At 41.6% G+C, this 23,494-nt stretch overlaps 1 protein-coding gene across 1 annotated transcript in view; it reads left to right on the top strand.

Moving 5' to 3' along the window:
- Nucleotides 1-22,994, top strand: part of crybg1a (crystallin beta-gamma domain containing 1a) — a 45,310-nt gene extending 22,316 nt beyond the window's left edge. Inside the window, exons 3-24 of the mRNA XM_056393906.1 lie at nucleotides 2,063-2,950; nucleotides 3,068-3,537; nucleotides 5,512-6,629; nucleotides 7,435-12,131; nucleotides 12,710-12,748; nucleotides 12,827-12,945; nucleotides 13,490-13,667; nucleotides 14,119-14,258; nucleotides 15,389-15,515; nucleotides 15,605-15,640; nucleotides 16,283-16,440; nucleotides 16,547-16,673; nucleotides 16,863-17,008; nucleotides 18,008-18,134; nucleotides 18,511-18,540; nucleotides 18,633-18,745; nucleotides 19,099-19,231; nucleotides 19,349-19,488; nucleotides 20,171-20,294; nucleotides 20,593-20,751; nucleotides 21,548-21,710; nucleotides 22,139-22,994. Coding sequence (XP_056249881.1) covers nucleotides 2,063-2,950; nucleotides 3,068-3,537; nucleotides 5,512-6,629; nucleotides 7,435-12,131; nucleotides 12,710-12,748; nucleotides 12,827-12,945; nucleotides 13,490-13,667; nucleotides 14,119-14,258; nucleotides 15,389-15,515; nucleotides 15,605-15,640; nucleotides 16,283-16,440; nucleotides 16,547-16,673; nucleotides 16,863-17,008; nucleotides 18,008-18,134; nucleotides 18,511-18,540; nucleotides 18,633-18,745; nucleotides 19,099-19,231; nucleotides 19,349-19,488; nucleotides 20,171-20,294; nucleotides 20,593-20,751; nucleotides 21,548-21,710; nucleotides 22,139-22,227 — 9,321 coding nt within the window. The 3' untranslated portion in view covers nucleotides 22,228-22,994. The remainder of the gene's footprint in view (nucleotides 1-2,062; nucleotides 2,951-3,067; nucleotides 3,538-5,511; nucleotides 6,630-7,434; nucleotides 12,132-12,709; nucleotides 12,749-12,826; nucleotides 12,946-13,489; nucleotides 13,668-14,118; nucleotides 14,259-15,388; nucleotides 15,516-15,604; nucleotides 15,641-16,282; nucleotides 16,441-16,546; nucleotides 16,674-16,862; nucleotides 17,009-18,007; nucleotides 18,135-18,510; nucleotides 18,541-18,632; nucleotides 18,746-19,098; nucleotides 19,232-19,348; nucleotides 19,489-20,170; nucleotides 20,295-20,592; nucleotides 20,752-21,547; nucleotides 21,711-22,138) is intronic.
- Nucleotides 22,995-23,494: the final 500 nt, after the last annotated feature.

Here is a 23,494-nt window from a genome sequence, read left to right as displayed (position 1 = left end):
CTTCTTAAATAAAAGCAGATAACAGATGTCCTATTGAATTGCCCACCTTTAGAATGAGGAAGGGTGGGGTTGTCTCCAGCAGGCCTGTCCACACCCTTTTACTTTGACTGGATTGTGAATTTCTTTTGCGTGCTTGCCATGTGAACAGTCTTTCACAATATTTCTTTTTCTCCACACTGTAGCTGTGATGTAAATGGCCGTGCCCTCAAGTCAGGCACTTTGTTCAGAGACAGTCAGACACTTAACTGTGGAAACACACAAGTGATTGCAGTGAGCGCTGTTTTTCATACGAGAGGACTATTTTATTTTATTTAATGTCGAACACTTAAGTAGGAGACTGGCTTTTATGTTTGGCTTTACAAGCTCTATCTAGTTTTAGGATCATGTCTTAAAAAAAAAAGACAGACAAAAAGAAAAAAGACATAATATTAACTTTCATCTGCTATTTCTGCAAACTAAGCATTAATTAGACACCGAACTCCGAAGGAATTCAACAGGTTAGACTCCAGGAAGTCCAGATGGTATGTAACTGTTGTCTTTTACACTGTGATTCATGCTTCTTGTCTTAACATGTGCCCTTTTGAAAGGTGTGTTTTATGACAGCAGACGGAAGTTTTTTCCTTGGTGTCTTCTGGCTGTGATGTCAACCCTGTTAAAAAGTCTCATCGACACACTATGATGTGGTTTATGTTTGACTAGAGTGTACGGTATAAGTACGTTAAAGTCGCTGCTGCCGTCTCACACTGTAATCTACTTTTATATTATATAATAATGCAGCTCTCATTGGTTATTAGTGTCCTTTCAGACCCAAGCCTGTCTTGACCAACTTCATTTTTTTTATTGTTTAAAGTTGTTGGCGTTAAAGGGTAAGTGACCCTTGAGCTAAACATCAAAGAAGTTTTATATCTGTCTAGTTAGTCATTAGTTGTGCCACTGCAGCCACAGTGTGTTGGTATTTGAACCAGATTGTCTGAATTTAACCTGACTCTTTTTAGTAAAAGACTCTCAAGGAAAATACATTTATGGTCTTTTTCTTTTCTTTTTTCTTTTTTTTTTTTTTACACATATTGTTGACGTTTTTATTGTCATCTTGAAAAAACAGTAACATAAAAACACAACACACACATGCGCGCACGCACACACACACACACACAAGGTCCCATCTAGTATAAAGGTAGATGTCCATGTGTTGTGTGATTATAGATCAGGTCTAGGTTCTATATTAATACTGTGAAAGTATCAAAGCCTCAGTCCACAGAGAAATGCACACAGCCTGTATTCAGACACTGATCCTTAAAACCAGCCGTCAGGACTTCTTGAACTATGTCACAGCAAAGCAGTCACTGCTCTCAGCCGCGCCCCAAGCCCCGCCCACCTGGACCCACCATCTAACCTTGCAGGATTTGATTTCTCTGAGTGCTTACCTTAAATCTGCTGTATTTTTATCGGATCACTCAGAAAACAGTCAGAAGAGAGGAGGCTCTGAGACTCCTCTCTTCTTATTGGCTCACTGAACTGTTGTTACTTGAGCTCCAGAGAGAAACCAAGGAGATGGAAAACTATACTGAGATGGTTTTTGGTATTTAAAACCACAAATATATCTATAACTATATACCATACTTCTATCTGTGATATAAGTTCAGGTACGTTTTTATTGACATCTAAACTTCTCCTCCCTTGTAGATCTTTATCATGTCCCTGTTCTATGGTGTTGTATATGCTTTTACATTGATATTGCATTAGTTAATGCATAGTTGTTACAATTGAATATATGGATGCAGGTAATTTATTGACTTGCCCCTAAATTCAAGGTTGTGTAAACTGCTTCTAGCCTGGAGATATCTTAAAAATGTGATTGTGGGAGTCCATATTTTAACTGGAGTTCAGCAATGGAAATTTTTCTTGCTTAGCTTTTGGCTGCATGTCTGCTGCAGAGCATACTTTTTAGTTTTCATTTTCTGTTTTACTTCTATAGCGAAGCCAGAGACAAAAATTGTGCTGGCTGGTTTCCCCACCTCACTATGTTCCTCTCTGTCTTTTTTTTCTGCCTGTCTTCTCTCAGAATCCGGAGGAGAAGAGGGGAATGTTCGATCGCCTCAGCAACTTCTTCAACTCCAAGAGAAAGAAGAGCAGGAGTCGGCAGCATTCAGATGCCTCCACTGACGCGAGTTCCCCAACGTCCCCAACGTCCCCCTTGTCCCCACATTCACCTATATCTCAACAGGAGGAGGGGCTAAAGACCCCTACTCCCTCTCGAAAAGACAGTGATCTCATGGGGTCACATCACGGTGAGACCAGGACAGGAGCGGAGGGTGATGACACCCTCAGCCAAAGGTCCAGTCTCAGCGCCTCAAGCGTGGTTTCTGTACGGAGAGATGAAACCGAGCTCCCGTTCGCAGACAGCGACAGCAGCGGCCGAAGCAGCGTGAGGGAGGTGATAGTGTGCAGGGTCAGCACCGCCAGCGGTGAAGGGAATTCTGGGAATGTGACTCCCACCACTCCCACCAGTATCGGCCTTGCCGCTGCCTCTCGGCCACGTGCTGACGCGAGCTCAGAATTAGGCTTTGCAGCGTCAGTGGTGGAGGAAGTAAGCAAGAGGCTGCAGGTTCATTTAGAAGAAAGCATGCTGAAGGACACAGAGGGTTCCAGTGAGGACAGCACATTCACCCCGACCACACCGACGACATTCAAAATCCCCCTTTCCAAGACAGCCGAGGCTCCAAAGTCTCCTAACTTAACTTCTATAAGCTTAGCATCGAGGAAAACCTGTGTGAGAGTTGGAGAGAAGGGGCACAGCACTGCTCTAACAGGAATAAGATTAGGCTCTCAGTCATCCACCTCACACCTCATCACGACTCAAGAGGAAGATGAAAGCGCTGTAGACAGAGAGAAGGAAAACTCAGAGGCCAGGAGGAGGGCTCAGATATTCTCTTGGGATACTACAGCCACGGCAAGGAGCCCTTCACCTGAGACTGAGGGAATACCCAGAGGTGATTCTCCTGTCCGACTCCACAAAGCAATTTGGGTGGAAACACACCTGGGAGAGGAGGAGGAGGAGGAAGGGGAGGGGGAGGGGGAGAAAGAGAAGGATATAGCGAAAGAAAGGGAGGAGGGCTACAGAGCAGACTCGCCTCCCGTGCTGGCCATACCTGTCACTGTAATTCCAGAGGAGGACTCGGTCGCTCAGGGCACAGAAGACGGCCCCTCTACCCCCTCAGAAGCTTTGCCGCCCGGTGGCAGCTCGCCAGATTCGGCCTTCTCCTTGGCACTGACTACAGGGGAGTTCCAAACAAGCTCACCGCAGCCAGAGGAGCCTGACACTGGCACAGGCTCAAAGCAAAATTCCCTCCAGGAGAAACGCAGACCGAGAGAACTTCGTGTGACGCGCAAGACTGTGAATCTGCCCTCGAAGCACAAGGTTTCTGGCCAGAAGAGGTGCGTTAGCCCAGAGCCGGGTTCGCATGAGAACGAAGCGGCAGGAGAGGACTACAGCACAGATTCAACTTCAAAGACTTCAGACACAACACAAGTGAAACTGTGAGTATCTGTCTATTTTAACTTTCTGCTGGTTATTGTTTAACAGCCCCTTTGTTCCAGGGAGAAACACAAAGCAAGGGGAGCTAAAGAGAGCTGAGCTGTCTATTTACAGCTGCCTGTTTTAATTTGCTGCAGTTATTGTTTAATAGCTCTTTTGATCCTGGGAGAAACAGAACGCAGGGGAACCACAGGGAGCGAAGCTGACATGCAACCTGAGCTCTGAGTTCCCATGCTCCACTGTACCAGAGGAGAACAATGCAAGCTAAACCTGAACTTAGGCTCTGAAATATTCATATACAGTCCATCTAATCATTCAGAAACACGGACGTCCGCTATAAAACACTGTAGATTACACGTACAAGTCTTTAAAAATAATTGTTACAGCTTAAGAACAAATGAAGTGATGGTGAGTGAGGATTTTCTTTTTCATTTTGTCAAGTGTGAATTGAAATGAAGGTCACCTTTGCTGTGTTTACCTATGGTGTACATTCACTACCAGAACAAGTTAGTCATTACAGAACTTGACGGGCAACTGGCGACTACTGCCTGCACACTTCTGTTTGCATACATACGTATGTGTATATGTACAGATAGCCTACTGCTCTTAGAAGAATAAAACATGAGTAGTGATGTGACCGTGGTAACACCCTGTACATTTTTGAGTGACTCCAGGCTAAAGATGGTCATGCCCCGAAAAAAGCTGAACGCTGGGACAGATTTATGGTTTCAGAACTACCGCAGGGTGAATGTCAAGCATAGCTGAAGTTTCACCTCTGCCCTTCACTCTTAAATAGATGCAAAGTCAGTCTCTCTCTTAAGACACCAAAAACTTAGCAATATAACTATATACTGGGACATTTTCAGAAATATCAACTGTTTTTGTGCAGGTTAGCTGTTCTCCCTGTATCTAGTCTTTATGCTAAACTAACACAACCTGCTTCTGTCTGTGCAGAGGTGAGAGTGGCATCAATCTTCTCATCTTCTCATCTCATCTGCCAGAAAGCAAATAAGCCCACCCCCAAGAAAAAACTTTGAACTATTCCTCGAGTCAAAGTAGCAAAACCACACCTTAAACATACTCCATTATAATTAAAATACCTCACCTGCACTTAAGAAAAAAAAAAAACGTAATTATGAGCAACACTTGAAAGTATTAAAAGTAAATGTACTTATTATTCAGATCACATGTTTTATATGTAAAATCTTAAAATGAGCTGAGAAAAGTCAAAGTATAGATCCTCCTGGTCAAATATTACTCCAATACAAATGAAAGTTTTTTTATTTGAGTACTGAAGTACTTGCTTTTAAAAATACTAATATACTAATAATACAACTAATATTCAAAAGTAATTTTTTTAGCATAAAACTTGCAGCTACTACAAGCTGTCTTTAAAAGTTTGTATAGAATTAATCAAACGTTACAAACCTCAACGCTTTCTCAAGCTGGATAGAAAAATTTTGTAGCAAACATTTATAATGAAAGGAATCTTTCTTTATTTCTAAAATTTCAAACATGGACTTAAGATAAGGCCATGGTGCTCTGCTGAATCTTCTGGTTGATCTTTATCTAATGTAGCCATCGTTAGGACACTGCCAGGTTCAAACTGAGCTGATCCAACATGACTGACAGCGGAGGAGTTAACTGTAATTGTTTTTTTTCTCCTGTAATGAACACAGTGTATGGTCTATCACATTTTTCAAAATAAAATAAAATTCATTCCACTGACTAAAAGCTGGTACTAGTATCTACATATCTATCAAATAAATGTAGCAGAGTTATAAGTACAATATTTCAGTCTGAAATGTGAGGTAGTATATGAAGTAGTATAATATGGAAATACTCAAATAAAGTAAAAGTACCTCAAATTAACTTGATTAAATGTATTTAGTAACTTTACAACAGTGATTGTTTCTTATTTGAAGACTGTGGTTCTAAAGGTTAAAAATGTTTCCCCTCTCTCTCTCTCCTGACAGACTGCCAAACCTCCAAAACAACAACAATGCGGAACTCAAGGGCGCCAACCTTGAGCCATGCACAACAGATGAGACTACACTCTGTGACACAAACACTGCTGCACTTCTAGTGAAAGAAAAGACAGACTCTGAGGCCTCTGACTTTGATGATACCAGTGCATCCTCAGACATGTACAGAGCAAAGTCACGAGCGTTGGGGTCTGGGGTAAGAAGCCCAGAGGCCAACCAGGATATCCCCTCCAAACGAGGGCTGAAAGCAGCAGCAGAGAGTCGGCATACCACAGCAAGCGGAGCAAAGACCCCGTCCCCTGCAGCTGGAAGCAGGGCCAAGAATGTCACAACAAAGGCGAAGGGCTCCGCAGAGGGCACAAAACAGGGAACTTCCAGTGATATTCCACCACAGAGGGAAGATAGCACTGAGAAAACAGCCTCTATGTTACCAACATTAAAAGACCACAGCAGCAGCAGTTCTTCAAGTGCGACAGGTTCAAAGTCTAAAATCCCTAAAAGGTCATCGTCAGACGCTGATGTGAAATCACCGGTGACTCCAGATAAAACATTAGTGACTGATGCCGCAGCAGCCACTTCCAAACTGCAAAAGCAACCTAAAACCAAAGAATCTTTGAAATCTCCGGTCCCCGCAACCAAAGCTGCCAGGAAACCAAGTTTTGAGGAAGCTAAAGGAGGGAAATCTGTCACAGGAGACATGTCTCCAACAAAAAACACCTACAGGACAGGAACAAAACTTGTTAGAGAAAAGTCAGATGAAGACAGCGGCTCTGTAAACCTGGTAAATGGCATGGAGAAAGATTATAGGGAGAGCAGTGTTAAAGCAGGACCCCCACTTGACAAGGAAGACCTGGATGTCAAAAAACAGCCTCCGAAACATCTGGAGAATAACGCCTCCTTGGCAACAAAGACTCGGCTGCCCATTTCATCGCCAACAAGAAAGAAGAATGATGATATCACAAGAGCCGCTGGCACCAGCTCTAAAAAAGTTTCATCTGGTCAGACAGACTCGGACAGACCCAAGAAGAGTCCAGACCAGCAAGAAGTACCTCCTGGTGAGAGGCCTGTTAGTGACATCGCTTCCCCGCGCTCTGAAAGTCCCAGCAAAGGTAAGACAGTACGATCACGACTTGTTGTTTGCTTGGCAGTAAATCTTTCGGTTCCAGTTGTGTTTACATTGTCATAATAACTAAATCCTTTTGGCACCTCTGTTGACGGTGAATGTAAGTTCAACTTTGCAGATACACTTCAACGTGAGGTTTAAAATTGTTAATGTTTTAAAGGAATAGTTTGACTTTTTGGAAAATACACTTATTTACTGACTTGCACAGAAGGAAACAGCTAGCCTGGCTCAATCCAAATATAACAGAATGCACCTTCCAGCCCTGCTGAAGCTCACTGATTAACATGTTTTATCTTGTTTATTTTATCTACACAAAAACTGACCCAGCCAAAAGATAGTCCGGCACACTATTTTTTCAGTCTTTTTCCAGTCTTGGCAGCGCAGCAAATTAACTTATTTCCCAAATTGCTGAACTGTTCCTTCAAAGCGCTCAGTCCACAGAGAAATGCACACAGCCTGTATTCAGAAACTGAGCCTTAAAACCAGCTGTCAGGACATCTGTAACTTTGTGATGTCACAAGAAAACAGTCAGCACCCCAAGCCCTGCCCACCTGGACCCAGAGAGAGGTTCAGAGCCTCCTCTCTTCTGATTAGCTCCAGAGAGAAGCCTGAGAGAGGAGATGTGAAACTACATTGATATGTTTCTTGGTTCTTAAAACCACAAATATATCTTCTGATGGATCAACACTTCAAATAAAACACAGGAAAAGTGTCAAATATGGGGCCTTTAAGTGCCCTTTTTAGATAGTTTTTTGTTGTATTAAAACTGTGTGTGTACGTGTTTCCAACAGGAGGCATGCTGCCAACAAGACCATCCAAACACCTCTCTCAAAGAAGCCATGAAGAGAGTGACATTCCCACATCATGTGTCTCTCCACCTCCAATCAAGCAAGAGAAAACCGTCTCATCAAGGCTCTCCAAACAGAGTGACAACATCAAACAACACCAAAAGAGTCCGGTAAAGGAGTCAGCTGATCCCTCACTGTCTGTGAGCAAGCTTCCTACCCGGGGTCAGAGAAGCTCCAACAAAATCAAAACCAGGAAACCTCTACATTCCTCAACTGAGACTTCTGCAAGCACATCTACATCTACACAGGAGTCCAGTCAGAGCGCTGACACAGAGACAGCTGTTAAAGCAGCTGACAGTGTTGTAGTGAATCGAGTGGAGGAGGAAGAACATATCATTAAACTCACAGACAAACAGTCAAGTACAAGTGAAATCAAACTGGAAGGAAAAGAAATAAATCAGTTAGAGAGAATAACCAGTCCTACAACTGGAAAGATTTCAAAAATACAGCCAAAACAAAACAATGACGGGATTATCACAGCAAATGCTCAGGTGGAAGTTACACCAGCAGCAGAACCAGTATCTAAGTTATTGTGTAGCAGTGGGGCTGCTAAAGCAAATCCAGCTCATTTCCCAGTCACTGATATAAATAATGTTGAGACAGATAGACGGGGAAGACAACAAGAAGCTAAACAGCAAGCACACATGGAGTCTTTACTTGAAAATGTATCTCTCATGCAAAGTGACAACACCACACAGGAACAGAAGACAGCCCAGATAATAAGTAACATAAAACCAGATTTAATCCAGGAGGAGGAGCCAAACTCTGCAATGTTGCCTCAGGTCACAAAACCAGCTCATGAGGATGTAACTGATATGTCAGCCAAACCTGCTGTGGGTGATGGCATACTCTCTGACATAATGACTCGCTCTGATGAGGAAGGTGTTATGCCTGATAATGTTTCCCTTAAAGCAACAACTGAGGTCAGTGCAAAAGAAGAGGATAACACAAATAATCTTCCTGCTAAATTGGCATCAAAAGACCAAGATGCTGAGCCAAAAGATGAACTTTCAGCCAATTCCTGTGTTTCAGTCGATGCAAAGCTGGCCAATACAGAGCAGCAGAAGGAAAATGGCTTATTAAAGGATCAAACCACGAATATAATTCCTGAAAATGATAGATTGCCCTCCACATCAGGCAAAGATTCAGTGAAAAATGTTGAGGTGGAGGAGAAAAGTAAAGAGGAGGTTGGCACAAAACCCTCAGAGGCTTTGGACATTCAAACAGAGGCTGTGACTGTTTGTGAATTACCCAAGAATGTTGAAAATAAGCCGGACAAAGAGCCTCTTTTACTGGCCGGAGAATTTGAAAGACAGGAGAAAGACTCAAAACCAAATGAAAAGCTGAATGACGCAGCAGTGGAAAGCACTGACTCACAGAGCAGTCGCATAGAGGAGCTCAAGGGCACAACCACAGTGGATGAAGCAGAGAAAGACATTACAAAAGCAGAAAAGCCATATGGTCTATCATCAGAGGAGAAATGTTTACAGCCTGACTCAGAGGAGGAACCACAGACGGTAGTTACAGAAACCCTGGAAGAGAAGAGGACAGAAGCAGAGCAAGAGAGAAGGGTATTTCCTGAAACTACTGCCAGTGTGGAAGATACAAAACATGAATGTGCGATCCTTTTGAAAGAAAATGCACAGAGTGGCTGTAAAGAAACACAGCGAGTGGAGCAGCAGAGAATGGCATCAACAATGAAAAATGAACAGGAGCCCAAACGACTTCCAACCAGAGACGACGTCAAGAACGACAACACAAATGAGGAGGACAAACACGCTAACGGTTTAAAGGAAAGCCAAACTCTAAATATAAAAGCCAGAAGCACTAAAATGCGGGATGGTGTAGGTAATAAAGAAGAGAAGAGTTTACCAAATGAGGTTTTAAATGAGACTGCTAAATCCAACCAAGAGGACAAGAAGGCACTCACTGAAGATATTAAAAAAACAGAGGGAAAAGCTTATAAATCAGCGGAACCCAAATGTCCAAATGCTAAACTAGAACTGAAACCTGAAGCACAAAATGTTCCAGAGAAGAAGACACCAGAAATGGATAGAACTCAAGAAGCTCTGAGTGGTGAAAGTACTGAAGAAAAGACTGAAACAAAGGCTTCATCAGTAAAGTCTGTGGTGAATGAGACTGCAGCTGTGAGTGCTGACAGTGAAGTTAACATCCAACAAGACCAGAGGTCCATAATTGTTGGAGACACTGAAGACATAACAAAACTAGATAAAAACAAATCGACAGAATCCAAATATCCAAACTCTAAGTTGGATCAGGAACCAGAGAGCGTAAGAACTAAAGTTCAAGAGAAGACAATGAAGAGCCAAGAAACAGGCAAAACTCGAGAACTCAACTCTGTAAGAACTAGTACTGAAGGTACCAAAGACAAGACTGAAATAAAGCATTCATCGGTGAAAGAGACTGGAAATGAGGCTGTTGTTAGAGACCAGAAGTCTGTGATTGGTAGAAACCAAATTAAGAGCAGGGAAAAGGGAGAGAAAAAGAAACCAACAGAATCCAAACATCCAAAATCTAACATAAAACCAGAAACAGCAAGAGCAAAAGCTTTGGAGAAGACAAGGGAGAACCAAAATGTGAAAACAGATATAACTCAAGAATGTACCTCCATAAACACCAGTGCTAAAGATAGCAAAGAAAAGATTGAAACCAAGGATTCATCAGTAAAGAGTTTGACTAAGACACCAACTGCGAATGCTAAACATGAAGTTACCAACCAACAGGTCCAGAAGACCAAAATAGTTGGAGACCAACATGAGGACATTACAAAACAAGAGAAAAACAAGTTGACAGACTCTAAATGTTCAAATACTGACCTGAAACAGGAACCAGAGAAAGTAAGAACAGAGAAGACATCAGAAAATCTAAAAGTTGAAATCACCAAAACTCAGAGTGCTGAGGCAACAAAAGAGAAGACTGAAACAAAGGATTCATCAATGAAGAGTTTGGTGAATGTTGGTACCCAAAAACACGGGAAGTCCTCAGTTGTCAGAGACGAATATGTGGAGAAACCAGAGACAGACACTGATCGGTCCACAGATTCCAAAGCTCCAAATGGTAGCCAACAACAGAAACCAATGACTGTAACAAAAGGATCTCTGGAGGCAACAAAAGATGCCAAATTACATGAAGAATCAAGTGTTTCCGCAACTGAAAAGGTAGTTAGTAAGAGTGATAAGATGCAGAACCAGAAAAGCCTCGTTAAAGAATGTGGACATGGTCAAAATGAAGAAACAAAAACAGAGCAGCAGCAGATAAACGTATCAAAGACAGGTGTCAACCAAGAGTCAGACCCTGTTTCTGTAAAAGATTTATCTAGTAAAAAGGTTGGTGGAGAACAAATGGACAAGTCCAATGTTATTTTAGATAAAATACCCATTAGTGCTGACATTCAGAACAATGAGGAAGACATTCAAGAAAGGACAAAAACAGGTAGTGGTTTGAAACAGGGAGTACAGACTTCAAGAGAGGAGAACATCCTGAACCTCAGTGATCAACAAAAACCGACAAAGCCAATGCTCAACGGCAGTTCGTTTCTTCCTGATGCAGCGAAACCATCCAGTCCGTCTCAAAGTCTTCCGCTAAAGAAGGAATCTCCATCAAGCTGGTTGGATGTGGAACATAATAAAAAACTGAAGAAGGAGCACAAAAAAAGACTGAATGCATCAGCCAGTGAGGATGAATCTCTGGAGCCTGATGAGTTTGAGGATTTCATCAAGAGTATTAAGGAGGGTGGAATACCTTTCTCCTTCCCTCCAAAGAGGCACATTCGTAAAAAGTCCCCATCTCCACCTTTTGCCATGCCGGCCATCAAGGAGGATCATTTTGAGAAGACATTTAATCCTGAGGAATTCCAGTTTGGCTTAAGGAAAAATGGCATAAGTTTTAGGGATCCTTCACCAGCTATGGTGATAAAACAAAAAGCAGCCAATAGGAAAGGAAGGACGCTGGGAAAACGTGCCCAAGACAATGCCCTGCCCACGTCTAAAGACAAAAAGGAATCACTTGACGAGGTGGAAGGAAAAGATGGAGGGGGGACCAAAGCTGAAGCAGAGGGACAAAGCAACGGAGGGGAGCCTGGGAAGTTGACATCAAGACTAGGAAGGATATCCATCCTCTCCAGCCTTCTGAGCTCCTCCAGGAAGAACAAAGAGGAAACTGCCTCTGCCTCTAATAGCTCATTGACATCTAAGCAACTACAAGACCTGCCCTCTGTTGGAAAGAAGGCTGTTGTTGATTCACCTCTGCCTGGCGCCACAGCAGATAAGGAGGGTGTGAAGAGCACAGATCAAGGCCCGCTCATGGGTGGTGGTAGAGGTACAGTTGGTGAGTCAGCACTTAGCCCCTCCTCTCCTCCTAGTCTTCCCACATTCTCAGAGGTAAAGCTGCCTGATCATTTAGAGAAATACATGAAGGATAAAAGAGTTTCTGAGGCCTCTCAGGGTTCCACAAACCTAACTAAAACCAATCTGAATCCTGAGGGGAGGACTGTTATGGATCCAGCTTCAGTAGCAGGAGTAGATGTGGATGTGAAAGGCCCTGCTGCTCTGCCTCCAACCACCAAGTCCAGCCAGCAGAATTCCCAAAATGGACTTTCTACTAAGTCTACCAAGTCAAAGGTAAGATTTTGAATATTTTAAATGAAGAGCTCTATAGAAATAATGGGGAAATAACAGTAGTTCCTACTTCATTTCCACAGTGGTATGTGCTCTAGTTTTATATCCTGCTCCTTTTTTTTGCAATGTTGCTCCCATAAAAGAGATGAATCATGTGCAAGTGAGGACACGAGAGAGGAACATGTCCTCAGTGGAATTTTGCACAGGAAATATTTGCCAGGATCAACTTGTCTGAAGCTCTACTGTCACGTCATGATAACATATTTGCATCAATGTGCAAATAGAGCACTGAACTATGCAAAAACTGTTTGTGTTTTGATGAACACAATGTACACTACAATACCTGCTAGAAAGTGTTTATTTCTTTCTCTCCCTTAAGAGCCATGGGCAAAACTATTGTTTTGGTTTCTTCCAGTCAAAATGTATATTTTACCTCAGTGGTACTTTAATAGGTGTATTTGTACTGAAAGGGTACTTCTGCAGTTGCTAGGAGGTATTAAATTGATTAAAATGAATGGATGAACAGTTGAAATAGTTGACTGAAGGTCACTGAAGTTCATAATTGTTACATTTCCTCACAGATACCAGCAGTGAGAGGGTTCCACAAAAGGCCTGGAAAGGTAGGGTTAAATGCTGTTTACACACATTTAACATGGAAAGACACATTGTTGCAATGAAATCTCTGTTTCTTGATGCAGATCGTCGTACATGAACATGCTCAGTTTGGAGGGGAAGCGTTGGAGTTCTACTCTGATGTGGAAGACGCCACCACGATGAAGCTGTCCCCCGTCATCTCTGTCAGAGTCATCAGAGGGTGGTAAGTATCGGCCGATACTGGCCTATCACAGATATATCGGTATCGGCACATATATTCTCCGATATGTACTGATGTGAATACTTATATTAAGAAGCAATAATGCAGTGGAAATGCTCGGGTCAAGTCAAGTTATATCGGCAGGATTTTATGTATATTTGATCCTTTGTTTACATTCAAGTTAAATATATAATATATATATATGTTGTTTTGGACAATAGTTTATTGTTAAATTGTAAAATATCCTGCTTTCATTACATATCTTTTTCACAAGTGTTCTTCTTTTAAAGTCAGTATGTTTAACTGATGAATATCATAATCTGAAGAACCAATCAGGTGATGAGACTGAACTTTGTACTTTACCTTGTTATTCTGCCTGGACTGGTTATAGTGTTTCAGAGCTCCATGATCCTTTCTGCCGTTCTCCGATTCAGTCAACATTTTCTCTTTTTGCTCCCATCAGCATGTATCTGCCGCAGTGATGTACTGTAGCTATTAAACTATCCCTTAACTAATGAGAAAAGTTTCTCTCTTCATCTTCTCTTAGCTGGCTGTTGTATGAAAAGCCTGGATTCCAGGGGCGGATAATCGCCCTTGAGGAAGGTCCTACAGAGCAGATAGTGAATATATGGGCAGAGGAGGGAGCTCCAACAACACTAGACCAGACTGGTCAGCCTGTCCCAGCAGCACCTATGGTTATAGGTTCTCTCCGACTGGCAGTTAGAGTAAGTTTAACTTTATTTATCAGTCTGTTATACTTCATCTGTATTGTTATTGTTATTGTTATTGTTTGTCCTGCAATGTATATCACGTCATGTGATCCATGTGGAATTCCTAACCAACCAAAAAGTGAATGGGGTGTCTAGTACAAATACTTCAGATTCATGCTCTTCTTTAATTCTTCTTTTATAAGACACTTTCTAATTTAATAACGTTTTTGCCAGTTTTGCATTATATTTTATGCAGGTGATCTAATATTTAGATTTAACATTTAGAAAAGTTTGGCTTCTTTTTAAGTATAAAAAAAGGCAAGTTTTTTTTTACATCACTCAAAGTGCAGTATCAATAAGACTATAGCTTGTATATCGCTATGCAAGGACACTGAAAATCTCAAATGCCCATCCTTAAAAACTTGAAATTCTCACACAATTTTGTTTTTGTTTTTGTTTTGTATAGGATTATAACATACCCCGGATCGACCTATTTTCAGAGGTCAATGGGTTGGGCAGGGTGGCATCTTACTGTGAAGACACTGTGGAGATCGGCTCCTATGGGATCCCACAGACCACTGGCTCCATTAAGGTCCATTCTGGAGTGTAAGTTCAGCTGTGTACTTACTCCAGCTGCTGTTATTGTGTCACTCATTTAAAGTAACAGGGAATGTACTGCATGTAACTGAGAAGGTGGCATTATGGAAACATCCCAGGTAATATACAGGACACACTTTCCCACACTTTCCCATGGGACAGTGTGTCCAAACTTTATATCTAATGTTGAATCTTTTGCCCTGAGCATTTTAGTTTGGATAAAAAAGAAATGTCATAGCTGGTGGCAACCCTGCAGCTAACTAGTAGGTTTAAAGGTCACAGAGAGAGACTGATGACTGCACGGGAAAGAGTCTGTGCGCAGCATCTGTTTTCTGTCTCTGAAGGAATGCAAGCTGCAGGCTAGAGCTTGTGGTTGTCATAGCTTTCACTGCTGCTGATTACTGATGGTTAGTGCTTTTAAACTTTCAGCATTTCTCAACTGGCTCATGGTGCAGAGAGAGCTTTTAGTCCCTTTGTGTCCCTCGTGTAACAGGATAAGACAGGTTTGTCTCTTACACAGACTGGGAAGAAGAAAATCAAGAAATGGTCATTACACTCTTGTTAATTTATAGCATTAAAAAATGTTATGGAAAGTTGATCTGTTGAAACACTTGACGTCAAGTTAACACACAAAACACTGATACATTGAAGTTCGTTATAAATATATTGTATACAATACAAGCAGCAAGGTTCCTTACAGCCTTTAATCCAAGGGGGAGATCTCCTCACACAAAGGATTTTATTTTTTTCTTTAAGACAAAGCCGAAGGTCATGATTGGCCCAAAAACAATCTAATATCAACCAATTGGAAAGAAGCCATGAACTGTCCACCAGCTGGACAGTCACTAACATAACCAATCAGGATGAACATAGGTCTGGTTACAGTTGCCAGGGAAAAGAAGCTTCAAGACATCTGGATTTCATTAGCATGATGTTTTCACTTTCTTAGGTGGAGGTAGAGTTTCGTCTGAAAACACAATTATAACAAAGTGAATTAATGATACACAAATGATTGATTGATACTAATTTTACTTTACAAATCCCTTCCCGCTTTCCTTTCCTTTCCTTTCCTTTCCTTTCCTTTCTTTTCCTCTCCTCTCTTCTCCTCTTTTTCTCTCCCTCTCTCTGTATATCTGTAGCTGGCTGGTGTACACTGATCCAGGCTTTGGAGGTTTTGTGGGAGTGCTGGAGGTGGGCGAGTACCCCTGCCCAGAGACCTGGGGTTTCTCTGAGCCCTTCGTTGGGTCTCTCAGACCCCTCCGAATGGTACTGTACATGATGTCTGTATTTGTACTATATTGTCATTTTATATATATTATGCCTTTTTCTGACATATATGTGTCTCTTCATTTCAGGGAGCAATAAGGGTGGAGCATCCTCATGAAGTCAAGGTTTGTATTGCATTAAAGATCTGCTAAAACAACTGTGCAGCCCTAGATGTAATGAATGAATATACAGGAGACACGCAGAAGTGGACAAGGAGACTAAAAATCTTCTGCTTTAGCCCAGCACCCGTCGTTCTGTTCCGGTGTCTGTGTTTGACCAATCAGACATGTTAAACACTACAAACTCCTCCCCAATAGTTCCTGAACGATTGTGAAGTACTACACCAAGAGCAGCCACTTTTTTTTTACACCTCAAACTCTCCTGCAGGAACTCAGCCCACAGCTCCCTCAGTCGAAACACACGCAAAGTCCCTGAGTTTGTCAAAAGGTTCTTGGTTCCCAGGGAAAGTTCCTGCAGTGGAAACATTTACTAGAAACATTTGAAAGAGAAGTCTCAAGGACATAACAGCATATCCAATCACTTCTTTACGATGTGCCTCTGGTGCGCCGGCAGATCAGTCTGTATTGTGTAGCCTGTGTACCTCATGTAGTCGTATGTTAAGAGATATTGTACTTTCCACTGTGATCTATGGAATGAGTGACATTCTGCCCTGGGACAGGAATGGGCCAAAAGCACAAACTCATGTAAACATGCGTGCGGCCTCTGTCTGCAGCAGAGACTCATCTTGAACTCCTTCTCTCATCCAGGCCTTGGTGTTCGAGAAGCCCGACTTTGTTGGAGAGTGTATAGAGGTGGACGGTGATGTGTACGATCTGCAAGAACAGACAGAGGAAGAAACGGACAAACCTGAGGAGAAGAAGAAGACACTGCCCACAGTGGGGTCTGTAAAGATACTCGGTGGCCTGTGAGTATCTGGCTGAGTTAATATCAAATCCACCTGTCTGTGTGCTCTTCCTGTCTGGTGGTTATTGTATAGTTAATTAATATTTAGCCATATCTCTTTGTTTTAGCTGGGTGGGCTATCTGGAGGCAGACTTTGAGGGCCAGCAGTACATCCTGGAGGAGGGGGAGTATCCTCACTGCAGTGACTGGGGAGGGTCTGAAGACGGGCTCCAGTCACTGCGGCCTGTGTGCACAGTGAGTATCGCCTGAAATATCCACCTGCAGGATCTTTCAGACTTCACTGATCATTTAAACGGTTCCCAACCTTCCTCTGTTTGTACTAACAGAACTTGACCGGACAGTGAGGCACCTGAAACAAGACAACCGGCTTTTCTGACTCTAATTCCTTCTCATTATTTTTTATTGTGTTATTATCTTCCCAAGGATTTCCTGTCTCCACATGTGAAAATGTTCAGCGAGCGGAACTTTAATGAGCTGGGGCTCAACGTGGACTTGCTGGGTCCCGTCCTCAACATGGAGGACGTCGGCCATGGCATCAAAACCCAGTCTGCCAACGTCATGGGTGGAGTGTAAGTCAAACAGTTTCTGCAAAGAAAAAAACAACAAGAACAAGAAGAAAAAAGATAACTTGAGAGGCTAAAATTCATAATGGAGGAGGGAAACTTTTTGCCTCTGTGTTGTTCACGCCCTTATTGATGGGTGTGTGCTTCTCACATCACAGTCATGACTAAGTGTTCAGTCACTGCGCACACAAACATGCACACACATACAGCCCCAGAGGATACGTTTATGAATAGTGTGATTGATCCCTTTGTGTAATTAATGGGTCTGGTTTGACACAGAATGAAAAAGCGCTTCCAACTCTTGGAGGCAAAAGTTAACGCTGATGATACTAATAAAATAAAACTTTCTTATTACTGTTAATGATAAATGTACTTTACAATCTTCTTGTACAAGTTTCAACAAAGAGAAGGACGAGTTCAGAACAAACTGTTCAGTAGCTAATTGTTTAAAAACATAAGTTTCACAACAGTTTGGGTTAGGCTAACCCTAACCCTTTTTTTAAGCCAATGGTACTGTGGCTCTGAGAGCTCAAAGTACTGCAACTTAAGAAAACACATGCAAACAGACCAAACACAAACAAATTCAGAAAACATCTTCATCAATTTGACAAAACATACGCTGCTAGTATTTGCAGCACATGTGTTTTCAAATTGATAAACTTGTTTGTGTTTTGTCTGTTTGCATGTGTTTTCTTAAGTTGCAGTGCTTTGAGCTCTCAGGGCCACCGTACAATCTTACATAATACCTCTAAAACAGCTGGTGAATTTGTTTAACATTTAACACCTTTATGCTTCACCTCTGTCTCGCCTGCTGAATCCTTTTACAGTCTCTTAGAGGCGTGGACTTTTATCACTAATCAGATCACTATGCCCTGCTTTTATGGAAGGCTGTGATTATGAAGTGATAGTATTATTTGTATTTGTCTGTAATAAATGAGTTGTGATGAAGTACTCTGTCACTGTGGTGTTTTGCATCTGACGATGTGGTTGTTGTGTCTCCGGCAGGTGGGTGGGATTTGAAAAGCCTGGATTCAATGGAGAGATCTATGTGCTGGAGAAAGGCCTGTATGCGAGTCCAGAGGACTGGGGAGCCCAGAACTTCAAGATCTCATCCATACAGCCGGTCTTCCATGTAAGAAATGATGTGTGGTAAAGCTGCAGCAGATATTTTCATAATCAGTTAACCTTGTAAGTCATGTAGGTTTGTCAGTTTTGATGGCTCCAGTTTCTCAAATGTTAGAATTTGCTGCTTTTCCTTGTCTTATACTATAGTAAATTGGCTCTTCTTGCATTTTGAACCATTAGTCATCTTTTAGCCATTTTTTTTTGTATTTTTTACGTTTTTTCTGATGTTTTGTAGACTAATCAGTTAATTCAGAAAATCATCAGCAGATTAGTCAATAATAGTTGCACCACTAATTTGTAGGATAAGCTAAAAACAGGATTCTGGGTATTTGATGTTAGCAATAGCTCATGTTCCTAATGCGTTCTTCCTCTCTGTTCTCTAGGACATGCTGATGGGATCTACAAAATTCAAGGTATCATCCCTCCATTCAAGGCTTCATATTAAACCACTGAAACCATCTGTGTTGGCTGTGTCATTAAAGCTCTTTGGATGTGTGTGTTACAGGTGCAGCTGTACTCTGAGCCAGACTTCCAGGGCAGGCTGGTGGCTCTGGAGGACAGTGCAGCAGCTCTGGAGGAGGACTTCATGCCCAGGTCCTGCAAGGTGCTGGCTGGCAGGTAGGCACAGCTCAAGCTGGAACTGTCAGTGGCATCCTGTGTAGAAACGATTAGCCATGTTTGTCATAGTTGGCTGTAAATACTTTGTTTTATAATAACAAAATGAATACTGTATATATGTGGCAACAAGCTAAAACAAATGTGGAAATTCTACAGACCTTGGTGCTAATGAGTCTGTTTAGAACCACAGTGGATGAAAGTTTTACCTGACAGCGACAAATGCCATGAAGTTAAATGTGAAGTGTTATAGTGTTACAAAAAGTCATATAAAAAAATGAAATATACATACAGTTACTGGCATAAGTGAAGAATATTGGCAACAAAAAATGTGTGTGTGTGTGTGTTTGTGTCAGCTGGGTGGCATATGAAGGTGCCAGGTTTACAGACAACATGTATGTGCTGGAGGAGGGAGAGTACCCCAACACATTGGCCATGGGCTTCCTGTCCTCAGACTCTACCATCCGCTCCCTACAGCCCAATGGACATGTGAGTACTGTGTGTGTGTGTGTGTGTGTGTGTGCGTGGAAAAGAATGTTAAAAAGGTATATTTGTGCCCTTGTATGAGAATGTGAGTGACGTGAACTCTGTGTTGTTGCTCTGCAGGAGTTCTCTCTGCCATCCATCATCTTGTTCAGTAAGGTTGGCTGCAGTGGTCGCAGGGTGGTGTTGACCAGCGGCACTGTGAACCTGCTGCAGGCCGGCCTAGACGCACGCATACGCTCCCTGGTGGTGGAGGGAGGAATGTACGTCACAGTTATTAAATTTCAAGTTACAGTATTTGTTTTTGTATCTTTACAGGCACATTAATTAATCAAAATATAACAAATAAGAAGCCATCTCACCATCAATCAAAACACAATGAACACCAGTTATTAATCCCAACTTTATTGACAGGTCATAAAATAACAAATAACAAAATAAAACTGAAGTTATGAGTGTTAATAGTTATGTAAATATTGATTGTTTGTTTGCTATAAATGGAACTCTTTGGCTGTATATGAGTATACCTTCAGTTTATCTAGTAAAACTTGTTATGTAAGTTAAAACCTGCAGAGTTTTTACCTAAACACCTAAGCAAACTCTTAGCCACTGAGGTGTGGAGGAAATGCAAAGTGTTGTGCATTCAAATTATTTTCATATTCCTGCAAAAGCTTTGACAGGGACTCATGAAATTCCCATAAATGGTGTTAGTTTAGTTTATAGAGCCGGACGTGTTCTCATTAAGAGCAGCTAACATGTCAGAGATGTGAAGAAGCCACCAAGTCAATAAAATGTGTTAAAACAACAGCTGTAAATCACAGAGCTCATCCTGGAATGTAAACACAGGCTGTTCTTTTTTTTTTTTTTTTTTTACATTATCCAACATGTTTATACTCAGATTGATAAGGCTGAACTAACATGCATGGCTGGCTGTCTTCTCTGCAGGTGGGTGTTGTATGAAGGCAGTAACTACCGCGGACGACAGCTGCTTCTTCGGCCGAGTGAAGTGGGTGATTTGAGCAAATTAAGCAGCTGGAAGCAAGTAGGATCCCTGCGCCCATTACTGCAGGTAGAGAAGGAAAACGATGGGCCAGTCTGAAATGATTGTCCTCTAATGTATCTACTCTCTGCAGTGTCTCCCTGTGTTGTAGGGCTGATAGGTCTCATACTTTAAGTTAGTGTCTCTAGTTTGTTAGTTTTTTTGTTCTCACATGGAAATTAATTTTAAAATTTAGGAATATATTATAAATAAAATACCAAATGAAACACTGTCACAATAATAAATGGTCAGTAAAATAAGTGACACATATAATTGGAAATCACATTGACATGTATTCCTGACTGTTCTGCGTGTTCTCCTCCCACAGAAACAGATGTACTTCTGTCTGAGGAACAGGGAGACGGGATGTGTGATGTCCCTGACAGGAACTCTGGACGACATTAAGCTGATGAGGGTTCAGGCCGTGGAGGAGACAGGAGGCGTAGAGCAGGTGTGGCTCTATCGAGATGGACAGCTCACCTGCAAGGTATTAGACTCTGTCAACACCACACAGAACTGCTAAAGCACTGGTCAGGGTTACCCACTCATCTACTAACCAAACACATGGCTGCAGACAACTGCATCTAAACCTGCATTAAAACCACAGAAGTGAACAAGACCGTCTTTTTATAGCTCTAAGAATTACACAACACAACAAGTGCAGTGTAATCATTTGGAAACAGAATCACTGAACAGTTTCTGTGATTTGTGGTGAAAATACTTCACTCTTTGACATGAACTCTGCACCTGAAATTAAGGATATGGTCAGACAATGCGCAAAACAGGAAATAACATGTATTCCCAACAGACTTCATTCAATTCACCAGTTAGCTCGAAGCTAAAAGAGGCAATCTTTTCAGTCCAGTTTGTTGTCTCTTAGCAGGATAGATGAAAAACTGCTGAACAGATTTCATTGTGAGTTGGTGGATCTAAGACAATGGGACAAGCATCAAACACTTTTAATGTCATTCCTAAAAATATTTCTTTACATTGCAATTTTGATTCTGCATTTGCTTGAAATAAAAAATGTGCACTTATCCTGTATCACTATTTATTACTGTATACTTCAATTCAGACTGAGATTTCAAATATCGTCTATAATGATGTAACACAATAAGGGGATTGTGGTAGGTAAAATGAAGGAATGACTTCAGAGGGTTTCTTTCTTTGCAGATTATATTGATAACCAATTTGCTGCAATGGAATCATTGGTTAAACTGGTTTAACAGCAAGGAAAATGAACCTGTACTTCTTCTGTCTAACTTCATCCTCCCTGTCTCCAGCTGGTGGAGGACTGTTGCTTGGAGACCTCAGGCAGCATGTTGATGGCGGGCTGTCGACTTTGCGTTTCCCCAGAGCGGGGCAAGGACAACCAGCTGTGGAGCATCAGCCCAGACGGCCTGGTGCGCTGCCACCTCAACCCTGAGCTGGTCCTGGAGGTCAAAGGTCAGAAGGCTTTGTCTTAACTTACCCACCTCTCATTACTGAGTTAGTTTTTATGGAGTATATGTAAAAGGATTAAATGACCATGTGCAGTACAGCTCAAGTGTGCAAATGAGATTGAGTCCTAATCTAGCAGCTCCATCTCCTGGTGTGTTTAGGAGTTGCAGTGGTTTGCAAAGTGCACTCACAAATGTCTGTTTTGTAAAATAAGTGTTGCTTTAACTACAAGAGTTTATAGTTTGGATTTCATTATTCATTTTGTTTTAATTGGAGTGCATCTATAAAAATATCAGATTCTATGTGACTTTTCTACATTTACAGTTCTCATCTGTTTCACATGTGGACAAGAAATATCCCTTTATCCATTAGTGTTAAAAGTCTAAACATGTTTTATCATATAAAAAACATGTATGCTTTACTCTGTTTCCCAGGTGGTCAACAATATGACAAGAACCAGGTGATCCTCAACACATTTGATGAGAGGAAACTGAACCAAAGGTGGACCCTGGAGATCCTGTGATAGGAGAAGCTCCACCGTGGGCTCTCACAGCTCCGTGGTGCAGCTCTGCCAGGACACTGAGCCCTGTGTTGCAGCTGCACCATGGAACCCACAGCACAGAGATGTGCTCTGCAAACACTGCACTCGTTTGTAGTATTCTGACTCGTTTACTTTTGTTAAAGAGGGTTCACCAGTGACTGGATCAATATTATAATTATTAACCAAACTTTTGAGATACGTGCACTCATTTAGGAGTTGATGAAATTGTTTCCTCTTTCTCAGAATGAATGAGTGATGTAAAATGTTGGTAATTTTAGCCACTTGATTTCAAACACTACACCAAAGACTCCATGCCCTCTCTGTGTTTCGACTTTATCAGCCCTGTTTCAATGCTGCATACTTCTGTTTACTTTATGGTACTTTACTTTTTTCCTGATCTTGATCTTACTGTTGACAAACACGAATGTACACTTCACACTGACGGCTGCAATATGGAGTCTGATGTGCCTACACTCCAGAGATGTATGTAGATGCTCTATTTGTAATTACTGTAGATCAAAAATGATCTATTGTAAAGTTTTGATATCTTTTTAGGACTTTATAGGTTTTTACACTTCTACACAAACTGTACTTTTACTGCTCTAGGTTGTACATAAGCATCATGTGTATAGATATGATTTTAGATTTCAAAGGAGAACTGCAATAAAATGATGCTGCCCACTGTTAATTGTAAATATGTGAATGTAAAAGAGGAAAAGGTTGCACAGGAAAATAAAAAAAAAACTTTTCTTTGCAGCCTCTTTTTCAGAAAACAAGTTTTTCTTTAGGTTTTAAATACCCGTTGCTGTGAATCTATAGTATAGATAGTTTGGGATGGATTTACCGTCACTATCGCGAGCTACTTGTGGCACAAGCCTTCAAGTATGATCCTCACAGAAACCTTCACAAAGATTGTATGTAAAACAAGGCTTTTGTATTGGAAAGCATAATATCATAAGGTGTTATTTTGTTCAGGCCTTGTCATTTCACTTAGATGACTCACAGTTGTATTTAAATTTACACTATGGACGACAAACTGTAACCTTCCTGGCTTATGTCACCAAGCAGAGGCAGCAGCCATATTCACTGGAGGTCATCAACATGCTACCTGTACACACGTACAGTATGGAGGAGAATGAGTTCAAAGGTCACTCTCATACAGTACACACACTCATGACAAAGCATCCCTTGACCTTAAGAACTACCTCTGTACTAGCTGTATAGTTTGTATATTTGCGTCTCCTTACAG

The sequence above is a fragment of the Seriola aureovittata genome, chromosome 13, assembly GCF_021018895.1.
Source record: "Seriola aureovittata isolate HTS-2021-v1 ecotype China chromosome 13, ASM2101889v1, whole genome shotgun sequence".
NCBI classification, from domain to species: domain Eukaryota; kingdom Metazoa; phylum Chordata; class Actinopteri; order Carangiformes; family Carangidae; genus Seriola; species Seriola aureovittata.
The sequence above is the reverse complement of the archived record's forward strand: the minus strand, read 5'-3'. Positions and strand labels throughout refer to the sequence as shown.